Below are 27,236 nucleotides of genomic sequence, written 5' to 3' on the forward strand. Positions count from 1 at the left end.
TGGAAAATCCACCCCGTGGGAGCTCCGTGGAACCGCCATTTCCTGAGTGACAAGAGGCCGACCTCTCTGCCACAGGGCGTCCTCCTGGAATCGAGAAGTCAGAAAATACTTCCAGGGAAGGGAAAGAAAAGTATCTTAAGATCACCACTGAGTTAGCAGGAACTCTGGCCCCCAAAGGTCATCACGTTTGTCACCCGGGGGAGATTAATTTCAGGCCAGGTTCGACGCCAACCCCTTCTTTCAGAGGAGGGAACGTGGGGCAAAGCCTCAGAGCACAAGCGGAATGCTCCTCCCTTCTTGCGGCCAGCCACTGCAGATCTGGGACTCAGGACAGGATTCCCAACCAGAGGATGCACATTTGGGGCAGCTGAACACCCAGTCGCTTGCAAGAGAGCTCAGCACCGAACACTGGACGTTATGCGCAAGCAATGCGGCATGCATGTTTCAGATTTACGAGCAAAGTGATCCCTCTGAATCCTCTCGTCTACAAGAACCAAAGGCATTTCATGCCAGCTGTTTGCCGACTCCAGCTGGGAAAATCCTTGGAGATCTGGGGAGGGTTGCTGGGGAGGGTTGGGAGGCCCTAGAGCAGCCCCCCCCCCCCCAAGCCAATTGTGTGGAGTACTGTGTGGAGACCAGCTGTATCTCCTGGAGAAATCTGAGCCCCACCGTGGAGCAACCCTAGATGTGCCCAACTCTGTGCGAACGGTCAAATGGATTAATCCCAAGGACCTGGGGGGCCCTTCCTAGAATTTGAACGGTGTAAACGAGAGACGGAGCATCCAGAAAAATCAAGAACCTGCAATTCCACTCACGAGCAGTTTGTAAAAATGAACCTTATTAGTCCCCAGAGCGGCAAGAGTTGAAAGCGAGGCGTCCGTACCTGATGGGCTCTGGACCACAGACGACGTGGAGGCGGAGCTGGTGGCTGCAGAATCACAGTGCCCCGTGCTCCCGCTGGAGGAAGGGGACGGCGACGAAAGGGGCGAGGGGCCGTGCTGGCTGGCGCACTGGGCTACGGCAAAACCTGCCGGCAATGAAGAAGGAAGAGGGAAAGAGCACTGTTAACGCAATGGCATTTCCGTGCAGGAAAGGAAAGAGAAAAGGTGCCCTTGTTGCTGAAGAAGAAGAAGAGTTGGATTTATATCCCCCCTTTCTCTCCTGCACAGAGACTCAAAGGGGCTGACAAACTCCTTTCCCTCCCTCTCCCCCCCCACAACAAACACCCTACGAGGTAGGTGGGGCTGAGAGAGCTCTGAAGAACTGTGACTAGCCCAAGGTCACCCCCGCTGGCGTGTGTAGGAGTGTATAGGCTAATTTGAATTCCCCAGATAAGCCTCCAAAACTCAAGTGGCAGAGCGGGGAATCAAACCCAGTTCCTCCAGATCAGAGTGCACCTGCTCTTAAACACCTACGCCACTGCTGCTCCCACACAGGCAAAGGAACAACCCTCCCCCCCACCGCTCCCCCAACGTGTCCAAGCTCAGTTAGTTCAAGGAGGGGCGCAGAATGCAATGATTCAATTGCAGGTTAACCACCCAAGCGATTTTCCAAACCAGCTCCTTTGGGGAATGCCTTCTGTATTTTCTTTAAAACTGCACTTTGCTTATACCCGGCCTTATTCCCCAATGGGGACCCAAAGCGGCTCATGCCGTTCTCCTTGCCTCCGTTCTATCCCCACAACAACCCTGTCAGGTAGGTTAGCCGGAGCGTGTGCGATTGGCCACAGGCCACTCAAGCAAACTTCTGTGACACGTGACACTTTTTCTCTTGGATCCGAGTCCAGCCCTCCAATCACAGCATAGACCCCTGGGGTAAAACAAAGGCTGGGGCACAGAGCAAGGTCAATGTTTGTACTGACACATCCCACCACTTGCCTCAAGCAGACAACTGGTCTCCTCAACTAGGATCCCTTCTTGTATTTTCAAATGTATATCTGAAGCATCTCTGGTGCATTCCTAAAATCATAGAATCATAGAGTTGGAAGAGACCCCAAGCTCTGATTGTCAGGAGGTTTTTCCTGATGTTTAGGTGGAAACTCTTCCTTCATCTTGAACCTATGACTCCTGATCCTGGTCTTTGGAGCAGCAGAAAACAAGCTTGCTCCCACACCAACATGACTATCTAAACATGGTTATCATGTCACCTCTTAAAAGACCTTCTCTTCACCAAACTAACCACACCTAGCTCCCTGAATCTTTCCTCGTAGGGCATGGATTCCTGACCTTTGACCATTTTGGTTGCTCTCTTCTGGACCCATTCCAGCTTGTCAATATCCTTCTTGAATTGTGGTGCCCAGAACTGTGCACAATATTCCAGGTGAGGTCTAACCAATGCAGAATAGAGAGGTACAATTACATCCCTCAGACTAGACCAGGGGTCTGCAACCAGTGGCTCCAGAGCCGCATGCGGCTCTTTCAGCCTTATACTGCGGCTCCGCAGGTCGGAGGTTAGCATGGGCGTGTCCCTCCAGGAAAGGTGAGTGGAGGGGCCAAACTGGAGGCGGCTCCGTGTGGAAGCCGCCTCTCCGGCTCAGTAGATCTTCGGGGCCGTGGAAAAAGGGTCCAAATGGCTCTTTGGGTGGTAAAGGTTGCTGACCCCTGGTCTAGACACTGTACTCCTATTGATACAGCCCAGAATCACATTGGCTTTAATGGCCACCGCATCACACTGCTGACTCATGTTCAGTTTGTGGTCTATTAAGACTCCCAGATAAAAACCAGTAACCTGTGCAGCATCCCTTCTCCAGCTATCATTAGCATTCACTCTGTACCCTTTATGAGTAGGAAACATCTTAACAGGGGTTAAGGCGTCAGACTAGGATTTGGGGTGGGCATCTCTACTCTGCCAGGGAAGAGTGGTTGAGAGCACTTGAAAGTTGCAGTGGCAGCGCCCTGTTTGCCCATACACTGGAGCAGCCAGCTTTCGGTACTTGGTCTAAGTATTATTGGCTGCCTCTGCACAGAATTTCATACACCGCGGTTATTGAGAAGGGCATTTCAGGAGAAATTCATCCTGCAACCAAGTGTGACAAAACAGCCCCAGCTAGCCCAGTCTTGTCCGAACTTGGAAGCTAAGCTGTTTAGTACTTGTAGGGGAAACCATCACGGAAGACAGAAGTTGCTATGCAGAGGAAGGCAAAAGGCGACTCGTGTAGGGGTGCATTAGCAAACCCAGTAGAGCTTCAGAAAGTGCACAGGAATGCCTGCGCCATCTGTCCCCTCCTGGGCTCACACGTACGCACATCACGAGATCCCCCAGACACCCGGGTCACAAGATGCCTGAATGTGGATTCGACCCAGACAGGAACGTTTCTCCCTGCACATACGCAGCCCTCCTAGGAGGCATGAATTGTGCAACTTTCTCCCGCTCTCCCGCCTTCCCAAACCCTTAATAAAGGTGCCAGGGACCCCAGCTCGGTGGACTAGCCAGACTGGCCTGACTAGCCAGATCAGCTAGATCGGCCACTGGCTTCTCTCCACCGGTTTCCTGATATCGCTGCGTCTCGTCTCTTCATTCCATCACCGCAACGACTTCAGACTCGCTTCTCATCTTGCCTTGGACACTCCATGGATGGAGTCGCCATGATCAGTTGCGACTTGATGGTACACAATTCTAAGCCACCCAAATAGACAATGCAGAAGCCAAGCAGGGGCAGCCCTTGCTCAGTCCTCAGGTGAGAGGCCACCAAGGAGGGTAGTGGCAAACCACTTCTGACTGCCTCCTGCCTGGACCTGGATGGCCCAGGTTAGCCCAACCTAATCTCATCTCGGAAGCTAAGCAGGGTCAGTCGTGGTTAGTCCTTGGAAGGGGGACCACCAAAGTAGCCAGGGTTGTCGTACAGAGGCAGCTGTGGAAACCCACCTCTAAGTTCCTTTCCTTGAAAGCCCCGGGATGGGGTAGCTCTAAGTCAGTTGGAACTCAACAACATCCTTTACCTCTGTGACAAAACAGTTACCAAAATGTGTGACATGTTTGATCTCCATCCCAGTCATTCACCTATGGAGATCAAAAAGGGTTTCCACACAAGCAAGCCAGGTAGCTCCAGCAATTGGGTGGGAGAGGCACTTTTCATACGCCCTGAATAAAAGGTCAGGAGTCCATGCCCTACGAGGAGAGACTGAGGGAGCTGGGGATGTTTAGTTTGCTGAAGAGAAGGTCAAGAGGTGACACGATTGCCATGTTTAGATATCTGAAGGGATGCCATGTCGAAGAGGGAGCAAGCTTGTTTTCTGCTGCCTCGGGCTCTTTCCGCACGGGCGGTAAAGAGCGCCCCAGGGATGCTAAAAACAGCGTCCCTGAGGAGGGGTTTGCATGGCCGCCGCTGCCGCCGCATCGCAGCAGTGCCGGCCTCGCAACCCCCGAGTGGTGCGAAGATGCTGCTTCCAAACCTCTCTCCCTGAGCTGGAATGGCTGGAAGGCGCCACCCCCCCTTTACTGAACGCCTTACCATCCCCTCTGGCTTTCTGGCGTATTTCACAGGCCAGGGGACACGCCCCTCCTGCCCTGCGACTCCGGAGCTGTCGCACAAGGCGGCGGGGGCATGTCCCCTGACCTGTGCAACATGTCGGAAGACCGAAGGGGACGGTAAGGCGTTCGGGGGACGGTGCAGCCTCTGTGCAGGATGCCGTCTTCCCCACCCCTACTGGGACCATCCATGCAAACGGTCCCGGGGTGGTGGTGCGTCGGTGTTGTTTATATCAACGCACCCCCGAAGAGTGGCCGTGCGGAAACAACCTCAGAAACTAGGACCAGGAGTCATGGGCTCAAGGTGAAGGGGAAGGGATTCCACCTAAACATCAGGAAGAACTTCTGACAGTCAGGGCTATTCGACAGTGGATGCACCACCTCGGAGTGTGGTGAAGTTTCCTTCTTTGGAGGTTTTTCAAGAGAGGCTGGATGGCCACCTGTCAGGATTATGTGTTTAATTATGTGTTCCTGCATGGCAGGGGGTTGTACTGGGTGGCTCTTGGGATCTCTTCCAACTCTTATTATTCTATGATCCCTCGACAGGGCATTTCACAGCCTTGGTATAAGACACCCCAACCTCTGCTACAGAAGGGTGAGGACCAGGAGTCATGAGTTCAAGGTGAAGGAAAAGAGATTCCACGTAAACATTAGAAAGAACTCCTGCTGCTCGACAGTGGAATGCACCACCTCAGAATGTGGTGGAGTCTCCTTTGGAGGTTTTTCAAGAGAGGCTGGGTGGCCATCTGTCGGGAGTGCTTTGACTGCGTGTTCCTGCATGGCAGGGGGTTGGACTGGATGGCCCAGGGGGTCTCCTCCAGCTCTATGATTCTATGAATAATCCTTTTCCATTCTCTTTGCAACTGGGTTTTCTTTTGTGAAATGGCTAAAATCCACTTGCAACAGATCACTCGGGTACATTAAAAGTGGATTGAAAGTATCTTAATTCGCATGCGGGAGAGCGTCTGTCCTTCTCTCTTTCTCGCTTGGTTTGCTCATGTGTCATGAATGGCCATCACGAGCCACTGAGGCCTAGTCATTTCAGAGACTTCAATGCTGGAAGGGGGCCAAAGATCCCCCCAAGCCCTAAGGATACAGAACCACGGGCAAGAAAAAGGGGGCAGCCCTTTCCCGTAAGTCTGCTCTGTTTGTCTTTAGGCAGCTGTTGGGAACGCAGAGCTCGCTTGAACCCCTCCTCCGTTCCAAAGGGCCTGCTGTCCAGCAACCGGATGACAAATGGCCGGATGACTTGCTGCTACACCTGGTCTCTGGGCGTTTTTTGTGAAAAAAAAAATGAGAATCGACCTGTTTTTCTTTCTGTCTGCCGCTGCAAACTAATGGATGGGAAACGCTTCAGGGGCTCTCAAGGTCTTTCGACACTACAGATTTATTTGACTTCTGCAGAGAAACTGTGGTTGAAGAAAGCCCCGTGCTTTCTGACAAGCCTGCGTGCTGCTTCCTGTTGCTGATTTACAGAGAAAAACGTAATCATAGATTTCTCATCTCTCAACTAACGATGACAGGTGATCGCTAAAAGTGTCAGCGTTCGGGGTCTGGCGCTGGGAAGGAGAATCACCTGATCCTCACACTCTGCAGATGAGAGAGGCTCTTCCGGGGTAGTTTTACTGGATGTCAGGGCCTGGCCTGTTCCGGCCTGATTCCATCATGTCTCCTGGCTGGGATGTCGGATCCCGTCTCTGGGATCGCCGACTCTTGCAGCCAAGAAAGCCAAGGCAATTCTGGGATGAGTCAATAAGAGTATAGCGTTTAGATCGAGGGAAGTGATCGTACCACTCTACTCTGCATTGGTCAGATCTCACCTAGAGAGCTGTGTTCAGTTGCGGGCACCGCAATTTCAGAAGGATATTGACAGGCTGGAATGGGTCCAGAGGAGGGCAACCATAATGGTCCAAGGTCTGGGATCCATGCCCTATGAGGAGAGACTTAGGGAGCTGGGGATGTTTAGTCTGGAGAAGAGAAGGTTAAGGAGTGACACGGTAGCCATGTTTAGATATTTGAAGAGATGTCATGTTGGTGATGTCATGTGGCTGCTGTCGCCGTGGTGTCTTCATCCACTTGCTGGAGCTGCTGCTGTCTACTACAACCCGCTTCGCTTTAATATTTTTGACTCATTGAACATTGGTGATACTGACTCTTTCAACTGATTGGAACGCAATATGAATGTTACAGGTTTCTTGCCTTATGTACAATATTTATGAGATCTTATACAATGCTTATGAGAATTTGTTACTAAGTACTGTCCCATTACGCGTCTTAGGTTGCCCAAGTGCCCTCATTGTAAGTTTTATTATTACATTTATATCCAGTTGCACATTACTTATAATCTCTTCATGCCTAGCAGGTTCCAAATAGATCATGCATAAATACCTCGAACATTTGGCAAAATAAGGGTATATGCAAATAGCGCTATCTGCATAATTGATACCGGCTGGAAATTTGCCCTTTCCTTACAGCAGATTTCCAATTTCTTTCCTTGAGCACAGAGAATGTGGAGTATACCATACGGGACCGCATCACCCCTTATGTCCCACACAGGCCACTACGATCAACGGCGGCAGAACTACTGGTGATCCCAGGCCCTGCAAGGATGCGGCTGGCCTCGATCCGGGCCAGGGCCTTTACCGCTCTGGCCCCTGCCTGGTGGAATGCTCTACCAGCTGACCAGGCCCTGCAGGACCTTGGTGAGTTCCGCAGGGCCTGTAAGACAGAGCTATTCCACCGGGCTTTTGGAGGGGCCGGCCGCAGTTCCACCGCCCCCCACTGAAACTGAAATCAAAGCTGCCTGTCTGGACCATCTTGGGTGGGCCCTAATTCCATCTGGGCCCTGCCTATCTCCTCCCTTTCTTTCTTCTTCTTCTTCTTTTCCTTTGGCCTTTAGATTGGGCGCCTGTGTATATGTGTATATATGTTACACAATCTTGCTGTTTTAATTATTCATTATTATTCATCTGCTGAGTTTTAATGGGCTATTTTATGTTGTATTAATTTGCTGTTGAAACAGCCGTGTTGTGAGCCGCCCCGAGCCCTTCGGGGATGAGGCAGCCTATAAATTTAATAAATAAAAAAATGAATGAATGAATGAATGAATGAATGAATGAATGAATGAATGAATGAATGAATGAATGAATGAATTTGAAACAGCTAGGAGCCGCCTTCCACAGTTTGGAGTGGTTGCCACAATGGCGGCGGGGCGGTGAGGGGATATCTCCAGCTTTATTGCCCTTTAGCAGCCAGGTTGGGTAGGTCTCTGGAAGTCTGGAGACTGTAATGGTGCAGGAGCGGGGGAAGAGAAAGAGGTTCAGCCTAGATAAGGCCGAGGTGCTCTCGGTCAACGAGAAAGCTATTCAAGGCCGGCCTATGCACATGAAGGGGTTGCTTCCTCCTTGAAGGAGCAGATTGGCAGGTGCGCTGCTGGATCCCAGCCAATGGTTGGAGGCTCCGGTTCCCTCTATAGCACGTGGCGACTTCTACCAGCTCCAGCTGATTCGCCAGATATCAGTTGGCCATGCTGGCAGGGGCTGATGGGAATTGTAGTCCATAACATCTGGAGTGCCAAAGGTTCGCCACCACGGGGCTAGATCATGGAGATGCCCTTTACACAACCTTGAAGGTGCATGGACAGCCTAAGTCAGCAACGCTCTGGTTGACTCCACAAGTTACTGCTGCCTCAGGATGTCAACCAAACCCTCCCCCAAATGACACCCCCCTGAGCCTGGAGGCAGGCAGAGAGGGGCACTTCAGGAGGAACCCGATATCTGGTAACCGTCTACATCCTTGTGAATCTGAAAGGGGGATGCTTCACTTCCACCTAATGAATCACGGTTATTGTTTGGACTTGAATCTCCTCGGATGAACCCGGATGCCGGCGTGGGGCAGGAAACTGCTTTGGCAACAGAGGGCTTGGCTTTGGGTTTCATCCAGCACAGAGGTTCTGAGCCAATAAGGAATGCTGTTCGTGCTGCCACCCCCCCTCCCCCAGCCTCACAATTGAGAGAGACTCGGAGACTACCCCCCCCCCCAAAAAAAAAAGACTGTATTGCTGCCTGCAGGGTCTGCACCAAGACCGACCTGCCACGGGGTTGCAGATAGCAGCAGTCCCCATTCATGATGCTGGTTGCCGGGAGACAGCCGAGCGCCTGTGGGGCAGAGCTGCCCACTCTTCCTCCAAAAGACGGATATTTTTCTGGCTGTTCAAGAAGGAACTATTTTACCAGCCCGGGGGTGTTTCAGCCAAGCCGCAAATCTACACGCGGCCAAGGCCACCAGGGCATCAGTCTCTTATTGACCGCGTTTTCCTGAAGCAGCAGTATGGAAGCCGCTCCCCCGTCCTTAGCAACCACGCTCTCGTTGGCGGCCGCGCGTCGTGTTTGTCAACGCAGCGCATGCCAAACGACGCCTAAAATTCATATATCTTTCCTCTCTCGTGAGGCCGCGGTTCTGAGGTCAGACCACAATCCAAGCACAGATTCCTGGCAAGGTACGAAAGGCAAATTTATCTACCAGCTTACAGGAAGCCAGTGGGAATAATGAGACAACGCAGGTACCAGGAACGGGAGCCCATCTCTCCTTCCCAAATGGGAGGCGCGGTCAAACCTCAAAAGAAGAGCATTTGGATGCTTTCAGACGAGGCGCAGGGAAGAAGCAACCCAGCCGGCTTCTGAGAGGTTTTCCATCAGCCTCAGGGACAAGCAAAAAGGAACGGCTGCCATGGGTAGGCAAAGAGGCTATGGATGGATGCCGCCGTGTTCTCGGAAGGACACTTTTGACATGCGGTCCCTTAGAATGAACACAGGTCTGTCCCCACCCCATCTGCCTCTCCTTCCTAAGACACCTTCTCTTGAAACAGTCACTATTTTGTTTGTTCATATCCCACCTTTCTCCCCAATGGGGGCCCAAAGCGGCATTCCACCATTCTCCTCCATGCTGTTTTATCCTCACAACAACCCTGCAAAGTAGGTTAGTCTCAGAAGGTGTGGCTGGCCCCAGTTCACCCAGTGAGTTTCCATGGCAGAGCCTGATCGTGGGTCCAACACTTTCGCCACCATGTTTCTGCAAGAGGCTAGAACAGTGTTGGAGAACCTTTGGCACTGCAGATGTTATGAACTACAATTCCCATCAGCCCCTGCCAGCATGGCCAATTGGCCATACTGGCAGGGGCTGATGGGAATTGTAGTCCATAACATCTGGAGTGCCAAAGGTTCGCCACCACTGGGCTAGAAGTACTCAGTGGTCTAGGGCAGCCTGCAGGTCCGTTTGTTACTGTCACAACTCCAGACTTGGTCAATGAAGGAATCAATACTCTGAAAGCAGAATTCTTATTTACAGATGGGAAGAGCAGGAAAGCGGTTGACTTGGATTGTCAGAACTGAGTTCATAAAAACAGGCAAAGCATTATATCCCCCAGCACACAGATGTCAGACACACACCCCTGCTTTCTCCAGGAGCAGGAAGAGACACACACACACACACACTCTCCACAGAAGGTGAGAACTGGGGCTGCCACCCCTCCCCACTGCAGCTGCAGAGATAAGGTGAACTGGGACAGCGAAACATGCCCAGGTCTACCGAAGCAGGAAGCACTCATTAGGCTGAAATATGGCAGGACTCAGGCAAAGGCATTAGAGCACAGGGGTCAAACTCGCGGCCCTCCAGATGTTATGGACTACAGTTTCCATCATCCTCTGCTAGCCTGATGGGAACTGTAGTCCATAACATCTGGAGGACCGCGAGTTTGACACCTATGCATTAGAGGGTCACGACAGTGACGCTTCGTCCCACCTCATGCAAAAGGTCAGAAAAAAACTTTCGGGCATCCCAGGCCCCCACCTTCTCAGCTGCCAGTTCAGACTGCAGCCCCCTCCACCTAAGGCTTATAAGAATCGCTTTCGAATGCCACCTCCCCCCCCCAAATTGGGCAATTGTTGCCAAAGACATCTTGTCCTCTGGCATGGGGGCATTTATTCTACAATAACTTTCAAAACTATTTTTAACCAGGCTAGCCTGATTTCATCAGATCTCAGAAGCTAAGCAAGGTCATCCCTGGATAGTACTTGGATGGGAGACCACCAAGGAACACCAAGGTTGCTGTGCAGGTAGGAAGCAAACCCCCCCTGTCCATCTCTGGCCTTGGAAACCCCGCAAGTCATCGCCATAAGTCGATGGGGACTTAACAGCGTCGCCCACACATGATCACGGTTTTTCGAAAAATGCATACAAACCTTCGATTCCTGTCTCAAACAGCTCTGGACGGTTCCGCTGAATCAGAGGCAGCTACGTTCGACGACACTTGGAGAACGGCCGGCAGGCAAAACCAATGAGTAACGTCCCCTTCCAACCATTTCAACGTGCTGCGCGAGGCGAAAACTTGCGCGTTTGTTTTACTGGCACTTGCGCGATTCCGAAGCCTGAAGGGAACACGTTCATTCCCAACTGGACGGGCCTCCGCCAGCCCTGAATTCTTTGGAGCTGAGAAACGAAAAACACTCAGCGCTTCCTCTGGGCCCGATTTAGAAATCCGCAGAATCCCAGTTTCGTTCTTCTTTTTCACACGGCAGGATTCCAGAAGAATCGGGACACCGGCAGAAGCCCAAGTGGCCTGTCTCATAAGAATCCAGCCACCGCAAAGACTTTGGGGAGTGGTCAGGAAGCGACTCTCCTCTTTCCCTGCCTCTTTCCCTGCCTCTTTCCTGCTCTGAATCTGGGATGGTCTTCCAGGACCTGTGAGCTCCTGCTTCTGGGCCCCAGGGCTGCCTGCATTTGAATAAGGAATGGGAAGTCATTAGAGCTGCCAGCAGGAAGGACTTCCTTGCCTCTGGCAAGGGCTTCTGTCCTTCCTGCCGGCAGCTGCCTTTAAGAAGAAGAAGAGTTGGATTTATTCCCCACCTTTCTCTCCTGTAGGAGACTCAAAGCGGCTTACAAACTCCATTCCCTTCCCCCTTCAAAACAAACACCCTGTGAGGTGGGTGGGGCTGAGAGAGCTCCAAAGAACTGTGACTAGCCCATGGTCACCCAGCTGGCATGTGTGGGAGTGCACAAGCTACTCTAGTTCACCAGATAAGCCTCCACAGCTCAAGCGGCAGAGCGGGGAATTAGCAGCAGTGGTGTAGTGGTCAAGAGCAGGTGCATTCTAATCTGGAAGAACTAGGTTTGATTCCCCGCTCTGCCGCTTGAGCTGTGGAGGCTTATCTAGTGTTGTCAAGCCAGGTGTCACCCATCCTATATCATTTTTCCTGCCTAAGTGTAGGAACTTACATTTGCCAACTTACATTTGCCTACTTGACTTTTTACTTTTTTTAAAAAAGATACTTAAGTGTAGATTCCCCACTCGTCCACTTGAGCTGTGGAGGCTTATCTGATTAACTAGATTAGCTTGTGCACTCCATCACATGCCAGCTGGGTGACCCTGGGGTAGTCACAGCTCTTCTGAGTTCTCTCAGCCTCACCCACCTCACAAGGTGTTTGTTGTGCGGGGGGGAAGGGAAAGGAGTTTGTAAGCCCCCTTGAGTCTCCTTACAGGAGAGAAAGGGGGGGATATAAACCCAAACTCTTCTTCTTCCACTAAGCCTCTCCAGTTCCTTAATCTGAAGGGTCCATGTTGCGGGGGGGGTCCGTGGGGGGGGGGCTCTTCTTCCTTAAAAGACTCACAGGCAATAGCATGTGAATGTCATATCCTGGTGATGAACGACCCTGGAATGGGCCCTGAAATTCCTGCCTAATAAACAGGAGCCTTCCGACCCCTGCAAACACCGCTGTCTTGCAGAACTCCAAATTTAAGGACAGGCCATTCGACCTTCTGCCTTCATCTGAATGGCCTGCTAAATATCATGCCTGCATAAAAATGCTGACGCTTGTAAGAGATCTTTCTCTAACTGAGTTTGGGAGGGCAGTCCGGGGGGGGGGGGGGAATCTCCCTTGCGTTCCCTACTAACTGTTGGCAAACACTAGCGTGGGCCTCGTTCAATCACCTTGACAGCAAAAACCCCGACAGGCAAGAATTCTGCAAAGTGAAGATGAAGAATTCTGCAAAGTGAAGGTGAGTGAGCTGTAAAGAATAAGTTCACCCCAGCTGACGTTCTCCAGCAGCGCCTGACAATGGGATTCGGGCCACCGGCTGCTAGCCAGATCCAAATGGCAAGGAACAGGGCTGCTTTTCAACACTTCAAACCATCCAAAAGGAACACCTCCTTCCACGTGTTCCAGGTCTCTGATTTTCGTTGGAGGCCCTGCTGGTGGAGGCAGCCGACGATTAGAACCGGAGACTTTTCAGGTGTTGCCACTTTTTCGGTGTTGCCCCGACTTAAAACTTTCCGCCCGGAAGTGGTGATGTAAAAACCTAACTTATTTTGCCAAGCTTTTATTTCTCCACTTTTAAGCATAAGCATAAGCATTTTGTTGTCATTGTGCACGCACAACAAAATTTACAGCAGCGTTCCTCGATGCACACCATTTCAGACTCATACCCCATCCTCACTTTCCCCTTCCTCCACCCATCCCTACACAGCCCCAAACACATCAACACGAAGCCACGGAGTTCAGCATAGCCACAGGTCTAGAGTAGAAGCTCTCTAAGCCTCTTTGTCCTAGTTTTGATAGACCTGTATCGTCTGCCAGATGGTAACAGTTCAAAAAAAGAGTGTGCTGGATGAGACGGGTCTCTCAGAATATTTTGGGCTTTCTTTAGGCTTCGGGAATTATAGAGTTCTTCCAAGGAGGGGAGAGGGCAGCCGATAATCCTCTGTGCAGTAGTGATCACCCTTTGGAGCGCCTTCCTATCTGCCACTGCGCAACTGGAGAACCATACACAGATGCAGTAGGTTAAGATAGTAGGTTTTACTTCTCCACCTCCATAGCTGCCTCTTTATTTTAATGTTGGGGATTATTTACTGGGGTTTCATGTCATACCCTGTTTCCCCGAAAATAAGACTTACCGTGAAAATAAGCCCTAGCATGATTTTTCGGTATTTTTGGAGGATGCTTGAAATATAAGCCCTGCTCCAAAAACAAGCCCTAGTTACAGATTCCCCAGCATAGCCACCGCCATATGTCCACTGGACGCAAAAAATAAGACATTCCCTGAAAATAAGCCCAAATGCATCTTTTGCAGCAAAAAATTAATATAAGACCCTGTCTTATTTTCAGGGAAACACGGGTAGTAGATTTTACTGTTATTTTTCTATTTAGCACTGACTAGATTCCCCATCAACTGTATTGTTTCAAATGTTTATCATAAGCTGCTCAAGGAACCAGGCAAAGTTGAAGGGTGGGATGGAATGGATGTAAAATAAAAACCTGCATATTTGAACAATCCTGTTTTAATCCTGTTTTAATCCTGATGTTTTGACACTGACAGGTAAAGCTGCTTTTGTAGATTCAAGTTGTCCCGTTTGACAAAGGGAACGCAGAGATTCTAGAAAGATAAGTTGCTGCTAGACTCGTTCGACTGCAGGTCTACACAGCTACTATTTCCAGTAGCAAAGCAGGAAAGTTTAGTGTTCTACTATTTGCAAAATGTAATAGCAAACGTAGGAAGCCTGAGCATCAGATGGTCAGAGGTCAGCAACTCACCTGGAGACTACCCCAAGAGAACAGCCACTACGCCTTAACGGTGGGATTGTGTGGTCAACAGCCCCCTACCTGGAGTCACGGTCTGTCTGTTCCCCTTGGCATGCTCCCCAGACTGATCAATCAATGCTCTGCCGAAGACTGTATAATGCGCAATTCGTTGATCACTGTCCACCACCATTTCTATACATGATGGCTACAAAACAACCCTCCGCTTTCTAACTAGTTAATCGTTGACCTGATATTTTTGTTAATGTTGACGGAATTTAAAAGGGACCTGTTTAACACCACAATTCATTACACGTCCTGAAATGCAGCGGTGGGGGAACAGGCTGAAGAAGTGGAGGAGGAGGAGGAGTTTGGATTTATATCCCCTCTTTCTCTCCTGTAGGAGACTCAAAGGGGCTGACAAACTCCTTTCCCTCCCCCCCACAACAAACACCCTGTGAGGTGGGTGGGGCTGAGAGAGCTCAGAAGAACTGTGACTAGCCCAAGGTCACCCAGCTGGCGTATGTTGGAGTGCACAAGCTAATCTGGTTCCCCAGATACGCCTCCACTGCTCAAGTGGCAGAGCGGGGAATCCAACCCAGTTCTCCAGATTAGAGTGCACCTGCCCTTAACCACTACACCACGCTGGTTCTCAGAAACAGAGACTGGTGTGACTACACCCAGATAAGAACCTGTGATATGGATCTGAAGCCCCTCCCGTTTTCCACCCAGCTCACGTGGCAATCACGAGGCTGGAAGTTCAGCGTAACTTTTACGAGCACTTATTCAGACGGGTCGCTGTGACTTTTACAACTTCTGCAGAAAGGAACACATAATCCTGGGCCGAAGCCAGAAGGCTCCTTCTCTCCACAATAATAATTGTTTAGTGAATTTCCTTAAAAAGACAACCCCTCTCCTTTATCAGCATTAACTAATCACACACACACCCACTCTTGTTTCTGCACTTAAATGTCCTGCATTTTAACCTCCCCCTCCCCTTCATTTTATAGCACGAGGCCGGTCTGCCTTTCGTTGCAGGTTCCCACAGAGGACAGTTGCCAGTCAGGGTTCACCAAGGGCATTTATTCCAGCTCTGATAATGTCCACAGCCGGTTCTCTGGAACGTCTCGTCTTCGAGCAAGAAACACGGGGGTCCTAGTTGCTTTTGAGGCCTTTCTTCTTGCTGGCCCCTGCTTTCAAAAGAGATTTACTCTCATGTAATGGACAGGCTCTTGGCACGACCCCCGTCATACATCACTGGTCACCTGCCAAACGCACACTGCACCTGGCACTGGGGGAGCAACTGGAACAGGGGCGGGCCGCCTCTGCCGGGAGAGCTCCAAGAGGGCTCCTGAGAGAGTGCAGAGCGAAGCTTCCCGGCAGGCCTGGCGCTTGGCCATTTACCAAGCAGCTACTGCATCTAGGCTGGAGAAGGCAGAAGCCGGCCGTTGGTATAATTCAGGCAAACTTGCCTTTCTTCGCTATCTAGGCTTCCTCTTGTCTTGGGGAGAGGAAAGGCTATCAAAACCCTCTGCGCAGTTCCTCCGGGCTCTGAGATTTCAGAAGCCACTGGACCCACCCAGCGTGGGGGAGGGGTTGGCGTGTTGGATCAGTATGTGGGAGAACAAGGTTTGCATCCCCGCCTGTGCTGTGGAAGCTTATTGGGCGACTCTGGGCCAATCACGCTTTCTCAGCCTGCTCTTCCTCACAGGGTTGTTGTGAGTATAAAATGGAAGAGAGAATGACATAAGCCACCTTGAGTCTCCACTGGGCAGAAAGGGGGGTGGGGGGAGGTTCAGTCAATTTCAGTAAATAAATACATACCAGCATGATACAAATCATCTCAAGAGGCTAGAAACTTTTAACACAACAGGTTAAAATACACCCCAAACTACTTTCTTTTAATTCCAGTGGAATCACAGCCTTCAGCCTCCCAGTCTGGGGTAGTGGTTATGGCGTGGGTGTCCAACTCTGGCGCCCCACATGTTCATGGACTACACTTCCCATCAGTCCCCGCCAGCATGGCCACCCCCTGCTGGCAGGGGCTGATGGGAATCGTAGTCCATGAACATTTGGGGTGCCAGAGTTGGACACCCCTGGGTTAGGGTGTCAGGCTAGGATCTGGGAGACCTCCGTGCGAATCCTGACTCTGCCATGGAAGCTCACTGGGCAAGGCCACGTACTCTCAGACTTATCCACGCAAAGGGTTGTTGTGAGGACAAGACAGAGGACAGGTGAATTATATGAGCTGTTCTGCCCCCCCCCCCCCCCGAAAGAAAAGCACGGCATAAGTAAAGGAAGCAAAGAAACAAAACCAGACACCTGCCACCCCCTCCTCCCCTCGCAACCTCCCATGTATCCTTCCCTAAGTGGTAAATATTCTTCCAAGTAACCTGGCAACTTAAGCATGTGCAATCCAAGCAACAAGAGTCTGCAGAATGGAATTAACTCTAAGCAGAACAGTGGAAAGGGACAAAGCAGGGGGTTATTGCAAGGCCGGCGGTCGCCTTCGGGAGGCTTCTCAGATGGCGACCAGATAGCGGCTCCGGTCACAACGCTCCACAAGTTTGTGTTCTTTTACCGCATTTACTGATTGGCCACCACAGGGCTAATTTTGTGTTACTTCAGCCAGCTTTATCATACCTCAGCCAGCCGATCTAGTGCATAAATCGGGAGTAGAAATTTAGTAAGCTCTAGTGGGACTTGGCCAATGCCCTCGGGACGAAGATAGCTGGTGATTTTGCACCCGCAAATGCCAGAGTGCCATCGTAACAGCCCTGTTTCAAACCACTTTACGCCACTTTGGGGCTAATATTAATGAAGAGGAGGAAAGACAAGGAGGGTATTCAAATGCTTCCCTCCGGGAAAGAGACAGCAAAGTAGGAGATTTGTTTAAAAACAGCAGAATCATAGAATCATAGAGTTGGAAGAGACCCAAGGGTCATCCAGTCCAACTCCCTGCAATGCAGGAACACACAACCAAAGCACTCCTGACAGACGGCCATCCAGCCTCTCTTTAAAAGCCTCCAAAGAAGGAGACTCCACCACTCCCCGAGGCAGTGAATCCCACTGTCGAATAGCCCTGATGGTCAGAAAGTTCTTCCTAATGTTTAGGTGGAATCTCTTTTCCTGCACCTTGAATCCATTCCTTCTAGTCCTAGTCTCTGGAGCAGCAGAAATCAAGCCTGCTCCCTCACTAACATGGCATCCCTTCAAATATTTAAACATAGGTATCATGTCTCCCCTTAACCTTTGCTTCTCCAGAGTAGAGCTCATATTTGAACACATGATAAGATTAGAGGGGTGCCTGGAAGAAACCATGCAGTGGTTTGAGAGACTGCTGAAGGGAAATCACAATATTCGAACTTTAAAGAGCTCTGCCCTGATTCTCGCATAACACATCAAGTTCCATCGGTTTTAAGGAATTGCTATAAGGAGGACCAGCAATGCAAGGAAGGAGAGCTGGAAGTGGAAAAACTCTCAACAGCACTGGATCCTTCAACCCTGAAAGATCTGTCTGACAATCTGCAGATGCAGAGGGCACAAGCCTTAAACCAGGGGTCTGCAACCTGCGGCTCTCCAGATGTTCATGGACTACAAATCCCATCAGCCCCTGCCAATTGGCTCCCAGTCTGGGGCAGTGGTTATGGCATGGGTGTCCAACTCTGGTGCCCCAGATGTTCACGGACTACACTTCCCATCAGTCCCTGCCAGCATGGCCAATTGTAGTCCATGAACATCTGGAGAGCCGCAGGTTGCAGACCCCTGCCTTAAATGACTCGCAGTAAATCGTCTGAGTAATTGACTCAGACAGAGAGGCTCTATGATAGATTTATTGCAGTCTGAAGCAATAAACAATTGAAGCCAGACAGAGAATTATGCTTACTTTTAAGACTTTAAGAATACCATCGAAGATACCAGCACAAAGAATGAAGCTAGGATATAAAGGAATCTTCCCAGTGAGAGTCCTTGACAATATAAGAAACATCCCTCTCCTGCCTAATTATTTACCTGGTTGCAGGGGGAGGAAAGGAAAAGGTAAGTCTGCGCAGGAGAACTCAGACCAACAGCACATGAAAGGTCCAGAAACAGGAATGAAGGGATGCAGCATGTGGATCTTCTAGAAGAGAATCTAATTATATAACAGTTGGAGGTAGATGGCTGCCAACTTGCAATTTCCTTGGAAGAGGAGGTTGTAAACCCCTTCCAGGATTTGTCAAATTGAGACCAAGTTAAAATCACTAACAGACTGGAAGATTTAAGGAAGAAATTGCTGAAGTTGGAGGAGGCTTCTTCGAACCAAAGTTCACCTTTTGAAAATGGGTCTGACTAAAGTACTATTCCCTACATTTATTCCCTAAATAAGAGCCAGCGTGGCATAGTGGTTAAGAGCAGGTGCACTCTAATCTGGAGAACCAGGTTTGATTCCCCACTCTGCCACTTGAGCTGTGCAGGCTTATCTGGGGAACCAGATTAGCTTGTGCACTCCAACACACGCCAGCTGGGTGACCTTGGGCTAGTTACAGTTCTTCGGAGCTCCCTCAGCCCCACCCACCTCACAGGGTGTTTGTTGTGTGCGGGGGGGGGGGGGGGAGGGAAAGGAGATTGTCAGCACCTTTGAGTCTCCTACAGGAAAGAAAGGGGGGATATAAATCGAATTTCTAAATTCCACAAATACTACCCTAAATAACATTAGAGAAGGAGCCCTTGGGGATAATTTGCTCGATTGCGAACAGGAAACAATTGGCCCTCTATCTGACGACAGGGGCCTCATGAGACATGGGCATCATCATAAAAATGGTTGTATTTTTATAGGTCATTTGAGTGACTAGGAATGCTAAACTTACAGAATAGAGAAATGGTTTTGCAGTCTCTTTCTTTAGTATCTCGGAATGCTGTGGGCTGGGTGGGTAGATTGATGGACAGGACACATGCCATTTTCTTACAAAATTTGATTTAATATTGCTTCAGAAAACATGGTGTTTAGAGACCCCTTCACTGAACGGTTTTAAACTGCATGACTTCCCTGCAGAGGCCTTGACTAGGGGATCAGCAAAAGGGGGGTGAGGGGTGAGGGTCATCTCTACAGCACTGAACATTCAAATAACTGAACTTGAACCTTCTATGCAATTGGCCATGACGTTGGTTCTGCAATATAGTCAGACTTTGTGTTTACTTATTAATGACCACTGTCCTGCAGTTAAAATCAAATCCCAAATAAAATACGATCTGGATTGGAAATATATGCCAGCTGATAAAGATCCAACAGCTAATGTTATCATGGAAGGGGATATCAACATTAGGATCAGAGAAGATGAAAATAATCATAATGCATAGCTAGAAATCCAGTAAAAAAGGTAAAGTTTCCCCTTCAGTCGTGTCTGACCCTGGGGTACCACTGCAAGCAGTGATTTCATAGGTACTGCCTCTTTTGTGAGGGAGTTTGCCATTGCTTTCCCCGGCTATTCTTTACCCCCTAGCTATGTGCTAGGTACTCATTTACCGACCAAGGAATGGATGGATGGCTTTGACCATGAGCCAGCTGCCAAGATATCTGACCCACAGGAGGCTCAAACTCCTGAGCGTTTGAGTGGCACTGCAAGCACTTAACCACTATGCCACGCAGCTCCTGAACTTCCGCTCAAAAGATTTGAAACATAATTATGCAGGGTACAAGCTGATACAGTTGCCTAACTCAGTTAAATTTTGTAGCTTAAATGGGTCATATCCCAATGATCGTTCTGCAGAATTTACTTATGGCTCTAGAGTAAGACTGAGTCTGCAGTTTCTGAAGATCTGGTTTGGTTTGTGGAGTCCTTTGAGGTGATCATCAACCCCTTACAATGAAATCTGGGATACCAAATTTTAATCCAAGAAGCCCAGATATTCATAGGGAGACTGTAACACATAGGTGTCAAACTCGTGGCCCTCCACATGTTATGGACTACAGTTCCCATCATCCCCTGCCAGGATGATGCTGGCAGGGGATGATGGGAAATGTAGTCCATAACATCTGGAGGGCCGCGAGTTTGACACCTGTGTTGTAACATATGAGGAAAAAAAACACTGTATGGTTCTTTTGCACGTGGAAAGAGCTCTTCGTGGGCAAAAAGGCACCTTTGGATCCGGCCCATGGGATTCCACTTGCATGCAAAAGAACCAAGAGCAGAGAAGTTAAATACTTGGTCTCTTCAGATCTGGGAAGCGAAGCCCTGGTTAGTGCCGGGATGGGAAACCTGCCAGAGGAAGTCCAGGACTGGGGTGTTGTGGGGTTTCCAGGCTGTATGGTCGTGTTCCAGTAGCATTTTCTCCTGATGGCCAGACAGCCCAGTACATGGCCAGACAGCCCGGAAACTCCACCACACCTCAGCGATTCCAGCCATGAAACCCTTCGACAACACAATGTCCAGGATTGCTATGCAGAGACAGGCAATGAACGCCTCTTGCCTGGAAAACCCTACAGCTGTGGTGGCGAACCTTTGGCACTCCAGATGTTATGGACTACAATTCCCATCAGCCCCTGCCAGCATGGTCAATGCTAGCAGGGGCTGATGGGAATTGTAGTCCATAACATCTGGAGTGCCAAAGGTTCGCCACCACTGCCCTACAGGGTCACTATAAGTCAGCTGCAACTCGACAGCACTTTCTTTCCAAAAGCAAAAAGGAGCAGAACGCCATTCAGTTCAGCCACATTACACCAAAGGGCTCCCTGCCTCGCCCTTTGGCAGTGCCCCTCCCCCAGAAAGCAGCTAACAGCACCTTGGGAAAGAAGGTTAAAAATCCAAAACACGGAGCAGGAGGAACAACCACCAGACCGACTTCCGCAGGATGCCAAGGATCGTGCCACGCAGGGACAGAACTTTCTGGGGCAGGCATCGTTTGCAATGTCCTTGTATTCTTTAGGTTCAGAGTCTGAATCTGTGAGCTGTTTTGCAGGGTATAAATATTCTAACAAAGAGCCCGGCACCTAGGAAAATGGCTGCCAAGCCTCAATGAAGCACAAACCCGGCCTCATGAAGGAAACTTTTTTGAGAGAAAGGCAGAGTATAAATAAAGCAAATAAATATGCGCTGGAATGTTGAAGCGTAAAAGCAAGCAAGCACTCCCCCGCCCATGAACCCCCCCCCCAATAAAACTATATCTCCAAAACAACAGGCATGTTCTTTCCATTTCCTATCCTTGAAGTCGTGGTGGCGAACCTTTGGCACTCCCGATGTTATGGACTACAATTCCCATCAGCCCATGCCAGCATGGCCAATTGGCACTTGTAGTCCATAACATCGGGAGTGCCAAAGGTTCGCCACCACTGCTTGAAGCTTTCAGAACCCGAGAGGCGACATGCAGGAGGCGCTGGCAAGCACTGACCTGGGACCTTGTCGACAGACGCGAACACCGAGCGCTGGGCCGCCGGGTCGCAGCTGCTACGTCTCGCCTGGTCGTAAAACCGGAAGGGCAGATGCTGCGTGGCGGCGGCGGAGGTGTGCCCGAAGCCCATCACTTCGTTGGAAGGTTGGACTGGGAGGTCCAGGAGAGCTGAATTGCAAGGGGGATCGGTCAACTTCCGCCTGGCCGTGAAACGTTTGCTGCCCAGCCCTAACCCAGCCCCGCCTGGCTTCGGTGTCCAGCCCAAAAGGGGAACACCCTGCAGCTCCGATTCATCCCCTTCATTTTGAAGGAGAGTTTCAGAGGGTAGCTGGGTTGGTTTGCAGAAGAACAGCTAGTTTGGAGTCCCGCAGCACCTGACAGACCGACAGGGTTTTCAGGGAGACATCGGCTTTCAGAGCCAAAGCCCCCTTTACCAGCTACTTGGAAAGCTTTGACTCCCAAAAGCTTACACCCCGAAAACTTTGTTAGTCGTTAGACTCGTGTTGGTCAGCTATCAACTCGTGAAAACTTACAGCCTGAAAAATTTGTGGATCATTAAAGATACCTCTGGACTCAATCTGATCTTTTCAGGGCGCATGCAATGTCCTGGCTCTTGCAACTCTGCCCACACATTCAACAGGTGCAGAAAGAGCCAGGAGAGACTGTCCCACCCAGTTGACTTGGGCTGTAAAAGCCTTCGACAAGTCAAAGCTCTCTGACAGATACTGGACAAAAAAGAAGAAGAGTTTGGATTTATACCCCCCCCCCCTTTCTCTCCTGTAAGGATACTCAAAGGGGCTGACAATCTCCTTCCCCCCCTCACAACAAACACCCTGTGAGGTGGGTGGGGCTGAGAGAGCTCTGAGAAGCTGTGACTCACCCAAAGTCACCCAGCTGGCATGTGTTTGAGTGCATAAACTAATCTGGTTCCCCAGATAAGCCTCCACAGCTCAAATGGCAGAGCGGGGAATCAAACCCGGTTCTCCAGATTAGAGTACACCTGCCCTTAACCACGACACCATGCCAGCTCTCCAATGAAGGGAGTTTTAACCTTTGAAAGCTGATACCCCAAAGTTTTGTTTGTCTCAAAGGTACCAGTGGACTTGAACCTTGCTTCCCTACTGCAGCGCAACATAGAAAACCACCTGAAATGATTTTCCGTTAACATAGATAACATTTTCTGTTAATGCAGATTCTGTGCTGGTGGTCTACGACCAAACGCAACATGCACCAGAGAGAGAAAAAGGTTGGTCACCGTCAGCCTGGACCGGGCTCACCTGCTATCCTCTGCATCTTCATGCGCCGGGCCTGGATGCGGCCCTTGGCCAAGCGCTGCTTGGCGATGATGCAGCGGATGTGGTCGGAGAACACGAAGGTGGCCTGCAGGATCGGGAAGGGCTTGGAGTGGGGGCTGGAGGCCGGCTTGTGGATGACGATGTTCAGTGCGCGGCTGTCGTCTTCGACTCCCGTCACCTGCATGTCCTGCAGGGGGGAAGGAAAGACAAATGTCATCGGGGGAGGGTGGCAAAGCTGGGCAGAGCAACATCTTGGTTCCGGGACTGCTAAGCAGTGAAACTGAAACCTGTCGGGGCCCAAGAGAGACTCACAGCTCGGTGGCCGAAGGTGCACGGGGGATCCAGGGGTCAGGATCCTGGAGGCAGAAGGGACTGCAGCCAAGGGGCGGAGCATGAGCTTCATCCCCCCGGGGCCTCGCTTGTGTCCACCGGGCTGCCCTGACTGCGCGGCTTTAATTACGGAATCCGCCTTGAGGTGTAGCAAGACAGGTAAGTAAATAAATACGCCTCTGGCCCCAGGTTCGATCCCTGGATCTTCCAGGTGAAGGCGTGCAGGTGGGAGGAGAGACACAGGGTAGTGTCGTGGTTACATGGATTCTGGGAGACCCAGGTTCCAATCCCTGCTTGGCCAAACAACCTGGCTAGGGGACCCTGGGCCAGTCACACTCTCGGGCTATCCTTCTTCACAGGGTTGTTGTGAGGACACGCCGGAGAACAGGAGAAGGAAAGGTTGGGTATAGATGACACAAATAAAAAGATGAAACTCCCGTGCAGATTTGAGGGGATCAATTGCTGAGGGCAGGAGGAACCCACCCCCCGCAGGGACGCCTCCCAGTTCAGGTCACAGTTCCTGAGCACTCCTTTTCAGACATGGCACCTGGATGCAAAGGCCAGCAAGAAGAAGAAGAGAAGGAGTTTGGATTTATACCCCACCTTTCTCTCCTGCAAGAAGACTCAAAGGGGCTGACAATCTCCTTTCCCTCCCCCCCCCCCCACAACAAACACCCTGTGAGGTGGGTGGGGCTGAGAGAGCTCAGAATAACTGTGACTATCCGAAGGTCACCCAGCTGGCGTATGTGGGAGTGCACAAGCTAACCTGGTTCCCCGGATAAGCCTCCACAGTTCAAGTAGCAGAGCGGGGAATCAAATCCGGTTCTCCAGATTAGAGTGCGCCTGCTCTTAACCACTACACCACGCTGACTGCAAGAACAGCGTCTGTCTAGCCAGCAGGGTGAGGTGGTTGAAGTACTAGATAAGGGTTTCGGAACCCTGAGTTGGACTCTCCACTCGTGCCATGAAAGCCCGGCGGCAGTGAAAGACTCTCGGCCTGGTCTCCCTCTCATGGGTTCCTCTGAGGGCCACATGGAGACAGAGATGATGTCATCTGTGTCGGGTTCCCACGAGGCAGGGAACAGATGGACAAATTAAAAGAGAACTGAAGTGACCGAGACCTTCGAGCATCAGTCGGTCGGCCTTCTGTGCTGTCGGGGGCGGAGGCAACAGCAGCAGCGGGAGAGAGCTGCACATGAGCACATGGCACTAATTTGGGCCCCCCACAAACGACTCCAGCACTCTCTTGCTTGAAGGCGCTTCCCTCCCTCCAGCAGCAGTCATATTTGGTGGGGGGGGGAGCTCACCTGGAGAAGGCCCGCAAACTTAACCACGCCCCACCCTAAGCGGGCAGCCTCCGGCTCCACCAAGCTCATCTGGTAAATGTTGACGGCCAGAAAGCGCTGGACTTGACCGGCATCTTTCGTGATCACAGTGCAGGCGATTAGATCGCTATTGTCTGGTGAAAAAAACAGGGGGGGGGGGGGACAAGAGAAAGAACGTGAGGAAGTTCCAGGGTATTTCAGAGGAAATGGTCACCTCTGCTGAAATGAACACAAGAACGCTTTAAGGCACCTTAAGAACACCAGCTGACCATACCGCAAGCATCTTTACAGGTATGCTCCAAGAATTTACGCCAAAAATAGAAGGCTCCCATAGGTAAGGGGGGGTTTCTCGGGTTCAACGCCCCCATTACATGTCCGAAGCTTTGCCCCCCGTTTGTGTGTTTTTTTTGAAATTTTTAGTTTTTTTTATTTTTGGCCTGCAGGAGGCTTTGGTTTTAGGCTAGCAGCACCAGAACTTCAGGCATTTGTTGGGAGACTCTCCTGATGATATCACCCAGGTTTGGTGAGGTTTGGTTCAGGGGGTCCAAAGTTATGGGCTCACAAAGGGGGTGCCCCATCCCCCATTGTTTCCAATGGGAGCTAATAGGAGATGTTGGCTACACATTTGAGGGTCCATAACTTTCGCCCCCATGAACCAAACTTCTCCAAACCTGGATGGTATCATCAGGAGAGTCTCCTACTGATACCACCCAGGTTTGGTCAAGGGGGTCCAAAGCTAATAGGAGATGGGAGCTACATATTTGAGGATCCATAACTTTGGACCCCATGAACCAAACTTCACCAAACATGGGTGGTATCATCAGGAGTATCTCCTAAAGATACCTCTGCACATGCTCAGTAGTAGCCTGTTAGCCATGTGATAGTCAAGTAGCAAGCTGGCCAAAGGAGCTAGATAGTTGGAAATATATTTTCTTGTTTTCTATCCAAGTTACCCTTCCCCATTTTAATAGCTAGTAAACTTTATTTTCAGTAAGCAACTGTCTCTGCATGTTTATTGCGCCCGCAACAAAATGCTACCGGAACACGGCCAAACAGCCAGCCACAACACCCCAGTGATTCTGGCCAAGAAAGCCTTCGACAATACATCTTTGTTAAAGGAACATGGGAATTTATCTGCCTGTGATAGTAGAATCTCAGCAGGCCACATTATTTGGATTTCAAGGAAAAGCAACTTATAAGATATTTCAATCCTTCTGGTGGCAAAAATGTTAAGGGCGAGGGTTTGGGGGCCGCCTCCTGTTTTGGGATAAGAGACGCTTGAAAACCAAACAGCAAAATGTACTTTAAACATGTCACGATTCCATTCCGATTGCGGCGTAAAACTGAGGAAGGTTATAGGAATGTGCATTAAAATGCTCAATGAACATTACTGAAAACGAAAAAAGAAAATTGGATGCAGGCACCAATCAAAACAATCAATAGTCAGGAAACGACGATCTCGTGCCATATGAAAGCAAAAAAAAAAAAAAAGGAAAGAAAAAGGCTATCTGATTTGCTTTGAGAACCCACCCCCCCGTGTCAAATACCTGACGGTTAGATGATAATCGCATTTCCCGTTAGTTTAACGAGATTCGATTCTGCGCTGGGAAGCGGCTTCCTGACAGAGCAAAGACTAGATGGGGGCGTGGGGAGGGGCGGGAGGGAGGCAATCCCCAGGACACCACGGCAAGTGATGTCATTTCCTTTGAGAACCCCATTTATAACGCTGCTGTTTATCATCTCTTCCCCGAATTGCAATTTTATTGCACTTCTGGATGCTAAGACTTTGCATGCCAGCAACAGGGATGGGGTGGGGGGGTGGGGGTGCGAAGGGTGGTTACTAAATGGACCACAACACACTGAGACTAGCAATTCTGTGTACTGCTCACCTGGAGACACACACCCTCTCCCTGAGTCAAATCTTACACATGCTTGTGAACAGCGGGCAACTGGCTGGAAGCAAGAGGAAAAGTGCGAGCTTTGGAAGGCTCTCCTTCTATCTGTCTGCCTCCACTGCTCTCTTTTGCCCGGAGGGGAAGCCTTTCTAACCTGGCCACTTTCTAACCTGGTCACTAACCTGGATAGCTGTAAAAGGGGCTTGGACAGATTTATGGAGGAGAAGTCGATTTATGGCTACCAATCTTGATCCTCCTTGATCTGAGATTGCAAATGCCTTAGCAGACCAGGTGCTCAGGAGCAGCAGCAGCAGCAGCAGAAGGCCACTGCTTTCACATCCTGCATGTGAGCTCCCAAAGGCACCTGGTGGGCCACTGCGAGTAGCTGAGAGCTGGACTAGATGGACTCTGGTCTGATCCAGCTGGCTTGTTCTTATGTTCTTTCCTGTTTCATTTGGCACGTCCCCCACAATGGTTACTGGTCCTCATTCCTGGTTCAGCTGCTTTTTGTGTTATGCGGCTTTAATGAATTAATTTGATGAATTAATTGAATTAATTAATTCGAGCCCTTCGGGGGTGAGGCGGCCGACAAATTTAACAAATAAATAAATAAATAAATTGTAATTTTTAAACACATTTTAATTGCTCAAGTGCTTTCTCGTCCACTGCTGTGGGAACCCCAAGTGGGTGGCATTTAAAGTGATGTAAATAAATAAAGAAAGATGGTGGACAGCTGCCAAAACAGGATTTGGTAGCAAGTCATTTTGGGGGCGAGGGAGGAGGCTGAGCGCCCCTCTCTGGGACCCCAGTGGCCAAGGAGGGCTGAAAAATCCAGACATTCAAATGGGACAGCCTGGTACCCCAAATGAGCGTCACATTTTATAGGCGTGACCCTGAAAGCCTTTTTTTAAAACAACTGCATCTCCCCACACAACAATGGCAAGAACACTGATTTCAGCCCAGCCTGCCACTGAAGAAGGCTTTGTTCC

At 50.3% G+C, this 27,236-nt stretch overlaps 1 protein-coding gene across 5 annotated transcripts in view; it reads right to left on the reverse strand.

Annotated features, from left to right (window-relative positions):
* The window catches only part of CLEC16A (C-type lectin domain containing 16A), a 93,402-nt gene that overhangs the window by 11,075 nt on the left and 55,091 nt on the right, over nucleotides 1-27,236 (reverse strand). For 4 of the 5 annotated variants that reach the window (XM_048494328.1, XM_048494326.1, XM_048494327.1 and 1 more), the window contains 4 exons: nucleotides 24,335-24,486; nucleotides 22,680-22,884; nucleotides 21,403-21,570; nucleotides 884-1,027 (listed from right to left, as the gene is read on the reverse strand). In XM_048494328.1, coding sequence (XP_048350285.1) covers nucleotides 884-1,027; nucleotides 21,403-21,570; nucleotides 22,680-22,884; nucleotides 24,335-24,486 — 669 coding nt within the window. The remainder of the gene's footprint in view (nucleotides 1-883; nucleotides 1,028-21,402; nucleotides 21,571-22,679; nucleotides 22,885-24,334; nucleotides 24,487-27,236) is intronic. The other variant, XM_048494329.1, reaches the window with a different exon arrangement.

The sequence above is a fragment of the Sphaerodactylus townsendi genome, linkage group LG04 (assembly GCF_021028975.2).
Source record: "Sphaerodactylus townsendi isolate TG3544 linkage group LG04, MPM_Stown_v2.3, whole genome shotgun sequence".
NCBI classification, from domain to species: Eukaryota; Metazoa; Chordata; class Lepidosauria; order Squamata; family Sphaerodactylidae; genus Sphaerodactylus; species Sphaerodactylus townsendi.